This window comes from Blennius ocellaris, assembly GCF_963422515.1.
Source record: "Blennius ocellaris genome assembly, chromosome: 6".
Taxonomy (NCBI): Eukaryota; Metazoa; Chordata; class Actinopteri; order Blenniiformes; family Blenniidae; genus Blennius; species Blennius ocellaris.
Genome location: NC_137655.1, coordinates 18,642,197 through 18,653,289, shown reverse-complemented (window position 1 = coordinate 18,653,289; position 11,093 = coordinate 18,642,197). Strand labels below are relative to the sequence as shown.

The 11,093-nt window shown below is 39.3% G+C and overlaps 1 protein-coding gene across 2 annotated transcripts; it reads left to right on the top strand.

The window, feature by feature from the left end:
• The first annotated feature begins 358 nt into the window (after positions 1–358).
• LOC308131201 (nectin-3) lies at positions 359–10,884 on the top strand. Of its 2 annotated transcripts, XM_080497834.1 has the most exons (9): positions 359–537; positions 1,521–1,862; positions 1,965–2,261; positions 3,595–3,688; positions 6,556–6,710; positions 7,174–7,264; positions 7,389–7,446; positions 7,714–7,758; positions 7,847–10,884. In XM_080497834.1, the coding sequence occupies exons 1-9, from the start codon at positions 501–503 to the stop codon at positions 7,856–7,858; spliced, it is 1,131 nt and encodes a 376-aa protein (XP_080353960.1). In that variant the 5' UTR covers positions 359–500; the 3' UTR covers positions 7,859–10,884. The 2 variants fall into 2 exon arrangements, 1 of the variants encoding a protein (XP_080353960.1); XR_013936650.1 differs by lacking the exons at positions 7,714–7,758; positions 7,847–10,884 and having other exon boundaries at positions 6,556–7,264.
• The last annotated feature ends 209 nt before the right edge of the window (positions 10,885–11,093 follow it).

Here is an 11,093-nt window from a genome sequence, read left to right as displayed (position 1 = left end):
TGAGTACTTTTAGTGAGTTTCTGATTTAATCCTTCTTGAAATAAGAGTGTTTGGTTATATCCTGATTTCCAAATAGATTTTTTTGAAGAGCAACATCATACTGTTAAAAACAAGTTACATATATGTTGACTTAATATTTTGAAAACAATAGCTTGATTCCATTGATACAGTATTTGAATAAGTAGTTTTTAGCTTGAATAAATCATTCTTTATAGAAATTGACAACCATTCCAGGCTAAGTGATTTAAGCCTTTATTTTGAAATCCGTCAGCGGAAATAGTACGCTGCATCCTTTATCACTGACAGCAGCAGACAGCCGCACGGCCGGCTCACTTGACTTCGTTTTTGAAACTGCGGGCTGGCTTGACCGAAGTCCTTTTTCCGACGTGAGCAGTGGAGTGTTTGTTTACCCGATGCCGTAATTCCCTCCAGTCGCGTATGGACCTTTCCAGCCGCTACAACCTCCTCGTTTCTTTGCGACGACATGCAGTCTGCTGGTGATGATGACGGTGGCGTTTCGAGGCAAAACCACACAAGGTTTGGAGACTACACGGATTTCTTCTCCTCTTTGTCGCCACCGTTTTTAAAGACCGCTTCACAGCCGAGATCTTTTAATGTTCACTCGGTCTTGACGTGCCGAATATTGAGGGGGGGTTTTTCTTTAAGAAAGTCGGGAGAAGTGTGTGTGTGTGTGTGTGTGTGTGTGTGTGTGTGTGTGTGTGTGTGTGTGTGTGTGTGTGTGTGTGTGTGTGTGTGTGTGTGTGTGTGTGTGTGTGTGTGTGTGTGTGTGTGTGTGTGTGTGTGTGAACGAAACATCAACAACGCATTTCGGTAAACTGGAGTTTCTGTAATTTGATTTTATGAATTAATTGGTTGTTTTTTTGTTTTATTTTTATAAAGATTAATACGTTTTAAACAAACTGCCCCTGTGTGCTTTCTCCCCCCCCAAACGTATTGCAATTCAATTTATAATCAGAAGCAAATAAAAATGTGTAATCACTGAAATTTTTTAACTCGTTGAAAGAAGAGAAAGAAACGTATCGGTGTTTTTCAATGTTACAAAGTTCTCAGAATTGTTTTAACATTGAGTTAACTGCATAGAGAACTTTGTGAATACTAATGTTCTCCTCCCATCTTAATTGGTTTTTAAAGATGATGACTGTGATGAATGCAAAACACAGGATTTGCACTTGTGTTTTGAAAACACAGGTGAACTTTTCTTTTGATCACCATCCCATCAGTCTTAATCACTCTGTGTTGTGTCCGTAGTACATTCATGTAACTTTCTCAAACTTAATTTATTAATCGTATAATAAGAACAATTGATTCTGATTCTGAGCGTGCTTGACAACTGGTACTTTGTGAGTGTTTGCATTTGAGTCATTTTATGTTCTTGTTTTTTTTTTCACATCCCCTTATTGCCGTCACAAATCATCCCTATACTTACAAACTTGTAGAATGCATATTTGCTCTGTATAGTGAAGAACTGGTCATCTCACGCAACGTGTGGCTCTTTTCAGCGATCCATGTGATGGGTGGGAACCTGACGGCGGTGGTGGGAGACACCGTTGTTATACCTTGCAAGATGACCGACGACGTGGAGACGCTCACTCAGATATCTTGGACCAGGACGACCAGGAAATATCCTGGAAATAATTTTTTTTTCACCATTTCAGAAAAGAATGGAGCCAGTTTTGTCAACGGTCCTGACGCTCGGATCACATTCTTTGGGAATTTTGCGGCGAGGAACGGAACTCTTCAAATATCCAACGTTTCGTTAAGCGATGAAGGAACGTTCTCGTGTATTTTTACTTTGTTTCCCAGTGGAAATCACAAGACAGACATACCTCTACAACTGCTCAGTATGTGACACTTTGCATGTGGAATCATTTATTTGTGGAGCGCATGAGAGAAAATTGTGGTTGTCGCCTCACTTACCACCCTTACTTTTAATTCTCCTCCAGTCCCTCCATCGACAATCCTCAACCATGATCCTCTCGTGTTGGGAAATGAAGAAGTCCTTCTTGCCACCTGCACAGCTGCTGGCGCCCGGCCTCCTGCAAAGGTGAGATGGCTCGATCTGGAGAAAGGCTTTGTGGAAAGGACCAACTCCACGAAGCAAGCCGACGGAACGACGACCACGGTCTCGGCGCTGTTCGGGGTACCGACAAAAGAAATCAGCGGCCGGAAGGTGCAGTGTCTCGTCAGCAGCCCGGCCTTGTCCAGAAACCAACTCCAGTCGTCCGCCCTACATGTTTTCTGTAGGTACACCCAATATGTCCATCTTGTCGTTTATGTATGTTACCGTTTGTGTGAATTTGCGTCATTGAATGTACGGAGCAGTTTGAATCGTACATTTATCTGAATGTCAATTCAGTGGTGGAACTGAACTTTCTTTTTCTCAACGTCTGCTTTTATGTGCACTGCTGCAGGTGGGGATCTGTGGGCCTTTAACATTATCTCCCTCCGCTGTGCGGAGGGAGATAATGGCTCCTGGTTGTTAATGCATTCTGCTAATGCACAACATGCAGCGAAGGAGCCATTATGTCGAGGACGGTTAGCAATAGGAAGGGAAATGAGTACGTGGAGATATAAAGTCACATCCGCCGGAACAGTTTTTAATAGTTGCGATAGCAGCCAACTGGTTCTGTGAACCACAAAAACGCTCATGTATCACCTGTCAGTGTCGAGGGACGACTTGTGTCCACATCTCTCTCTTTCCAAATGTGTTATTGAGTCGTCGTTGTGTAAAAGCTGAACCTGCTTGTTGATTTCGATGTCGTTCGTCTGTTTCCAACCGAGACTCGATGTAAATTGGGGGCAAATCACCTCGACTGTGACGAGCACGTGATAAAAAAATAAAATAAAAAGGCAAAAGTCCCCATTAGGGTCCAGTTTTACTTCTTGTTTGTTGACACTCGCATTTTAACCCTGAACCAAGAGATAAGTCGGCGGTCAAGGTGCAAATACCAGCCAGAGGTGTGATTTTGAATGTGTGTGTGGTTGTCTCTCTTGTGTTTGCTCTTTGCTGGACTGCGTCCTCACTGCAACCCAACCCCCCCCCCCCCCCCCCCCCCCCACTGTGACCACGAACAGGATGAGCAGTATGGAAGATGACTGGATTAATGGACGGATCTTCCACGACAACATTAGGCGCTGAGCATGTTGAATGCACATTATATTATTGTGGTGGGATTCATTCAGCTAGGAGCTCACTCGCATCCGTTCAGCAGTCAAGCATGTCCAACAACTGCTGCTCTCAACGCAGTCAACAGCCGTTACTCATCTCCTCAGCAAGCGTTTCAGTCTCGCCCCAGCAGCCGTTTCATTCTCAACATTTCCACCATTTCTTTCAGCCAATGGTAATAGATCAAATTACCCAGTTGAATTCAAATACGACAAAGTTTGATAGTGTGAGTCTTGCACATGGTGCCTTTAAATAAAATTCTTATTCAGTCCCACCAGGAAAAAAAAAAATCTCGTGGCTGTAGTTCCTTTAAAATTAGATTCGCAAAGTTACTCTTTGAATAGAGTCGATGCATGAGGCCCCTGGAGGGACCGTGAATATCTCGCACTCTCTTCCCCTTTCTGCAGTTTCGCCCATGAACGTGACCATCCTGGAACGGTCAGACAGAACCATTGAATGCATTTCTGAAGGCAACCCGAAACCGGACTTCACCTGGACCAGGTACAATAATCTGTTGACACATTTTTATTCAAACTTTTTTTGTTTTGCTGCTTGACTTGAGCTTTTTCAGCCAAACCACTTCCTCTGTTTTGTTTTTTTTTGTTTGTTACGGTCACATTTCTGCACCTCAAAAAACAGCAGTGATGATCAAAGCATCTTGTGAAAAATAAACTCCTGACCTGGTTCTCCATTTAAAGCTCAGTGTGAGGAGTTGTCACGTCCGTCTGGTCAAGAAGTGAGCGGCCAGACTTTAGTCGACTCAATAGATATTATTAAGGTGCCACGTCATTTGAAACGCGAATAGATTTAACTTATATAGCACTTTTCCACCGCTTGAGCGGTCCCGCAAAGCGATTTACACTGTTAATCACATTCACCCGTTCGTACACACATTCACCCACCAATACAGGCGACTGCCATGGAAGGCACTCAGTCCATATGGTGTGTCGGCATCAGATTTTATCGAGGTGTAAACAGATCCACATGATGGAAACGTGTTCTCATAAGCTATTAGGTTATAGATAATTTCTTCTTCTTTTTTTTTTAAGGGAACTGTTTTACTGTGTGATTGAGCCGTCAGCTGCAGTACAGTTTAAATGCTCAATACTTTTTACACACTCTGTGTTTTCCCAAGCATGCTTTGCAAACTACTTGACGACATGGTTATGTAGTATTTATTGACCCACGTAGCAAATGCGCAGACGTCTAAAAATGTTTTAATGTCATTGAAAATTTGAAAATGAAACAATAAAAAAAACCTAAAAATATTTCAGTTTGCATGACAAACCTAAACTGTAACGCGTTTTAATTGTATTATAAGGAGAGAGAGAGAGAGAGAGAGATATCAAATCATTTAATTAAATGAATTAAAATGCTATTTTCCACAGCACTAATTATAAGATACATATATTATATCGATGAACTATTATGGATGAATAACTATTACTGCATGTAAAGCTGGGGGGAAGTGAGATAATCACCTGACCGTGTTCAACAGTATAAATATTATATTAATATTATCTGTCAAGTGCTTTTCCCCAGAACTTGAGTGCAACTTTCAACACAATCTACGACCGTACTTTGAGAATCATCAGTCACTGATGAAGACATCCACAATTTCAGATAATCATGTAGCCTTCCATTCAGAATACCCACTTTATATCCACATTTGTTTACAAAACAAGCCACTATGTTGTTCATTGTTTTATGCTGGTTAACTGATTTTATTCTTTTTATTTTGCAATAAAACATTGCAGGTAAAAACTTGTCTCGTGTGGCTTGAGGAGACTCTTTTATCTTCACTAGAAAGTTTAGCCAACAACAGTACTTTTGTTTATAATTCCATGATGGCAGGTGAGGATCTGGAACCATAAATAGTTGTTGGCAAACCGTCGAGTCAGACAGACTCCAGGTGTGGCAGTTAATGCATTGGATGAATACTGTCTCACTCTTTTGAACACAAACCAATAAAGCTGGTTTCTGAAAAGTGGGGGAATTACGATTCTGCGAATTAGAGACAGAAACTGAAGAAGTAATTATCAACTGTATAATTAATTTAGAATGAATCTTTTTTTTGTGTCGGTTGAGGCACACTGTTATTACTGTAATTTGTCAGTTGAATGAGATGCTGGACTGCATAAAAAACAGATGACATCAGTCCTTTACGTACGTCTCTATAGTAGACTGAAACATGTTTGTGCAGGATTGATTGTGTACCCCAGGGATCTATTCTGGGACCTCTTTTGTTTATTGTATGGATGAACATTGTTCTCGTGCTATTCATAGAATACTCTTGGCAGATGAAACACAGTAATTTATGCCACATAAGCACACGGATCAGCTTGAAAAGCTCCTGAATGAGCAACTAGAGGAGGTAAATACTTTAAATTATCATTAAATATTGACAATACCTTCTATATTTTTTCTGCTCAAACTGTCAAAAGTACAGTGATCAGGTCATGGATATAAAAATGGATAGTTTACATATTAAAAAAGTTGAATACATAGAATTTATAGGAATCCATATAGATGAATTCATACATTTTAAAAGTACTATTTAAGAAGTAGTTAAAAAATGTCTAAAATTGTTCTGTCCTGTTCTTTAAAATGAGACAGTTGGTCCCAATAGATGCACCATTATGACTGTACAGATCTCAGTTTGAGCCTCATTTGAATGATTTTAACTTTATCTGGACTCATTCTCGTTCTACTTAAATGACCAAACTTCTGACACTGCAAAAGAAAGCTATTAGAGTTCCTTTTCATGGTCGATGCCAAACTCTCCAACAAATGCTCTCTTCCATAAGTATGGTCTCCTCAAGCTTCCTCAAGTGAACCTTTATCAAAACGCATACATTATGTGTAATGTTGTAAACAGGTAAAGTACTAGAGTGTGTGAACGCATTATACTCCATTATACTCACCTCCTCACCAACACGATACCAGAAATAACCTGCTTCTGCAAGGGAAATACAGATAATTAAAATGTCCCAGGGGGTCCAAACGTATGGAAGCTGGAAAGCAACTTCAAACAATCAGCCACACTATCTATATAGAAAACAACCACTGTGTAGGGAAATGTGTGTTGTGTGTATACATATACACACATGGGGTGTCAATATAAAAAATAAAGACAAATAAATGAATAAAATCACGTAAGAAAGAGTTCAAAGATAAATGCCCTGTGCTCCTCTGAGGAGCGATGGGGTTTGTCTTTTTTTTTTTTTTTTTTCCTTTTCCCTATCAAATTGGAAATTTTTTTTTTTTAAATGATGTTGTATAAATTGTCCTGTGGTCCAACTCTCTGTTGGTCTGATTCTTAACGTGTGTCTTACTCTTCATGCTGTCGTCTTGCGTCTCTCATTCAGATCTGGCGAGACTTTACCCGACTCCAATTTCAAAGTTGACGGTGGAAACCTGACCGTCGTACACTGCGCCTCTCACCTGAAAGGCTTCTATCAGTGTGAGGTCTCGAACTCGTACGGACAAAAAAACCAACAGGTCTACTTGGCTACCTGTTCAGGTCAAGTGCTGCCACAGTTTTACCTCCATGGTGTTTCCCCCCCCCTCTTATTACCAAGGAATGCTTTAGCGTCAAGAGCTGGTGACTGTAGTTACCAAACAAGACAAATGGCTGAACGGATGAGCGCCCACCCCCATGCAGTCCTCAACAGACATTCATTGGACCATTTAAAAACTCACAGCAGGTCCTATCATGTTAATAAGTCTCATGGTCGTGGTAATCCCCGCTCTCTGATACTTTGGGCGCTTCAGAACTTGTCAACACGAGAATAATGTGTTGTATCGTAGAGCTGCCTGACATTTGTAGGTCATCTAAATGTCATGTGTAATCTGAACCTAAAGGCCACAAAAGCTAAATACAAAAGCCCAATGAATAGCTTGAAATATTAAATGGCATATTTCCTGTTGTAAAGAGAGATACTTGTTTGAAGTCATTCTGTACTCTGTGTGTTCGTTCCCTCCAGAACGCAACCTTGTTCCTTGGGTCTTATTTGGTCTTTTGCTTTCCCTGGACGTCATCATTGCGGCGTGGTATTTCTATAAATATCGTCAAAGGTACTTCGCCCAGTACCCCACAATATACGTGATTGAATATCAAACTGCATGTAAGCTCATAAGCGTTTACTGTATGTATGTTGAGGAGTTTTTGTTGTATAATTGTCGTTTTTGTTCCAATCAGGACAAACGATGAAGCACAACGTGGGAGTTACATGGTCACGCATGAGGCCAACTCACCAGTTAAGTTTGGTGTTTTTTCCTGTATTTTTATGTCTTAATGTTAGTGAGTACAGCTTTTTCTAATAGAACTATTTGAGACATATATTGCGTTTGACACCTGAAGCTTTTAACAAGTAGCATTGTAGCAAATTTTTTTGGACGTTCTTTTCAATAAATTAAACTCCCAATACACTTTCCCAATGCACTCTTTGAGTGTTTTTGTCTGAAGCCTTCCTGTTGGAGATAAATGTTATTTTGACCACTTGCTTTGATACGTCTGTCGGCAGGAACATCCCGAAATGAGAGACCCGGGTCAGCCCACACCAGCTGAGGTAGTTAAGTTTACCCTGTTAAGTACAGCCGATCGACATTGAGATACATTGCGTTTTACATGTGGAGATTTACTTTGTCTGTTCCCAGGACTCTCTGTGACTTCCTGACTGAACACTGGAGCTGAACGCAAGTTAAAACTGAAGATTCCATCTGTGGCTTTAAACTTGATTTGAAACTTGAATTTTAGATGTGGAGCTTGAAAACGCGTTCAGGTGAATGCACACAAAAGAATAGGAACTAAGGAGCATAATCACAAAACCATATCATTGCAACAAGAACAGCACTGCAGAGATGTTACACAATTTTTGCAACTGTAAAAACGTATATTGGCAGGAAGCCCCGCTTCTTTTTTCCAGAGTTTTTAGCAAAACAGGTTTCCTTTTTTATGTTGAGCAGCTACTGAAAGTAACTTTTCAGTAGCTGTTACTTTTAAAACAAGTCATCAGTGACGTAACTGTTACTTTTTAAAAGAGTAACTAGCAATCAGTCATTTTTTTTGCAACGTGGCAACGTTCAATATAATATAATGTAAGAAGTAGTTGTTCACCCCCACCCAAAACAAAAGTAAAGAAAAACATTTTTTTTAATGGAATAATTGTTAATTTTTCTTCAAACTTAAGTTAAGAAATTGGATTAAGTTAAGCATATAAACTCGCATGATCACTCACTCAAAAATCTCTCTTGTAGGTGAATAATGCAACACTCGGTCTTTCTAGTTCTAAATCATTTATTCGTGAGCAAAACCGTAAAACATGTTAGATTTAGGGTCAATTATAGCATTTGTATTTGTTAAGCAGTATTAATTATTGTTTAAGTAGTTATACACCATGAAATAACTTTCAGCGAACGTAATTTGCTATTAATTAAAACCAATTCCTTGAAGATGTTATTATAAAGTGTTACCAAGGGTCTGTCTGCTGCAGGCAAAGAGCAGCCAAGACAGCAGGTGAATGCACAAATGGTTGCGGGAGTTCCAGGGCAACCGAGAAGTTGCACACATAAATCAGGAAGATATGTTCAACGACTTTAACGGTAGAACTTCTGCTGGGCGTGTTTGGAAGAGATTAGATAACGGCCACTTACTGTGTGGGGTGGGGACTTCAAGTTAGAATAGCGACATGTTACACTTCCAATAATATACATGGGTTTTAGTGACTTTGCAAGGTACAGACCAAACTATTTATTTCTTGTTCCTGTAAGTTAAAAGTGTATGCAGTGGTTCCAGAATACCTCACTTACTGTATGTCACCATTTTCCATTTCAGTTTTCTGTACTTCTCAATTTTTCATTTCAAGGTGCCGTCAGTGGTTGGCTGTTGGTTGTCGTTCTCCTGGTACGCTGGTTGCCATGGCAGCCCATTTTGTTTTCTCACGCTGAACAGAAAAGAGTATACGATAGATGCATTTAGCCATCACAGTTCACAAGCAATTCATTCAGGTTTATATGAAAATGAAAATGGAAATTAGACAAATATTTACACATCTGTATATTGAGACAAAATTATCTTTTTTAGCCCAGTAAAGGTAGAAAAATCTTTTTCCAGCATGGAATTCAAATAAAATAGAGGGAGCCACTTCCGCTTGAGCAAACGGAAAGAAAATATTCCTTTCTCGACAACAACAAAAAAAAAAAACCCTCTTGCCGCTAGAGGTGTAGCCGATCCAGACGAAGAGGGCCGACATCGTCCTTTTGTAAAAGATTCAGGGAGCCACTATAGAGCGGTTGGAACCACCGACTCCATGGATATAGAGTCCACACCAGGCCGTCCTGAGCAGACTTGGTCAATAAAAAAAAAAAAAATAAAGCAAATTTATGCATCAACTAAACCATTTTAGGACTGCTGTTAAACATTGTTTATGACAGTATTTGATCTTTTCTGATGTAACATATTTTACCACTTCAGCAAACTCAACATGATTTACACGATCTATAAAATTCAAACATACAAATTGTGCCTACGTTTTACACAGAACCAAAGATTTAAAAAAAACACTACATTTCATCATCTGGGGGGATTGAATTTGTTCTAAAAATGTCCTGGATGTCCAATCCCAGAGTTGCTGATGAAGGAGTCCAGTGTTTCTTTATCAAATTTTTTTTTTGTTTATTTACTTTGAGTTTGAGTCTTTCTCTCTTTTCTTTTAATAGATTTTAGCTTTGCTAAATATAGGTAAATCAATCTGAGCTTCAGCTGAGCTTCTTTAGTTTCTTCCATGATCGTATGCTTCATCATCTGAACACCGTCCATGAACACGTTCAAAAAGATATGTTGGGAGTCTCCTGACTATGGAAGTAAAACTGCCATCAGATTCTGAATTCGAATTTCTAACTGAATTTTTTTACCATCGAAATAAGGCAAGCTGTCGAATTTCAAGTATGTATCTTTTTTTGCTTCTGATTTTTTTTCAACATCTAAAAATATTCAGTGTGTCTAAAAATTCACCTGCAAAAAAATTCAGCTATAAAAAAATTCAGCCGCAAAAACAAATTCAAATACTCACCGAATCACCTCCTAAAACCTAAAACCTCTACCAAAATGGCCCATTCTAGTGTGCTGTGTCACAAAATCCTCAAAAACAAATGCCTCCATTAATTTATGCGCACGGTACAGGTTTAAACACCAATGGCTTGTTTTGAAGGAGAAAAGTATACTTTTGCTATTATTAATATTGCTGTGCTTTTCTACGCTATTGACATCAATGTGTACTATAAAAGTTGAACTTAAATAGCTTTTGACATGCCAATCTGTCAGAAAGATAGATAGATATGGGTTTTTGTGCCACCTGCTGTCATTGATCTGGATGTGTAAGATGTTCAAAGCGATAATCATATTTAAGCATTATTTCCTGTTTTACATGAATCTTGTTTTTTTTGTAGGTAAGCTTTCATTGACATTGACTGCTGTTTCATCCTGCTGATTTCATGTTTTTTTGTTACTTAATATTTACTTTGAAAATTGTTTTTTGACCGTAGCTTATGAGTGCGCATGTGAAATTGTACAACTGCAGGATTGAAGCAAGGATGTCCAGTGAGATGTGGTCGAACTTTCATCTGTGCGTCGCTGTACGTTTCTGCCTTTGCTATTAAAACAGTGGCGTTAGCATGTTCTGGCTTGATGCAGTGAAGATGCTTTGTGGTCTCAGCTCATGTTTTGTCTGGTCAACATTCATGCACGTTCAAAACATCGTTACTATATTTTCTCATCTCGAAACTAAACACCTGTCATCCAGTCAGCGATATCTCTTCCATCAACGAATCAACTGAATTGCAGTTGTGTACACAGAATCGTTTGATAAAACCAGGGGATCAGGTTATTGACTTGAGCCACATCAGA

What these genes read in the sequence shown, in the direction of transcription:
- LOC308131201 (XM_080497834.1), top strand. Translation starts at nt 501, where the DNA reads ATGATGACGGTGGCGTTTCGAGGCAAAACCACACAAG. An exon ending in CCGGACTTCACCTGGACCAG is followed by an intron (nt 3,689 to 6,555) that starts GTACAATAATCT and finishes TCTCTCATTCAG; the next exon opens with ATCTGGCGAGACTTTACCCG. An exon ending in TTCTATAAATATCGTCAAAG is followed by an intron (nt 7,265 to 7,388) that starts GTACTTCGCCCA and finishes TGTTCCAATCAG; the next exon opens with GACAAACGATGAAGCACAAC.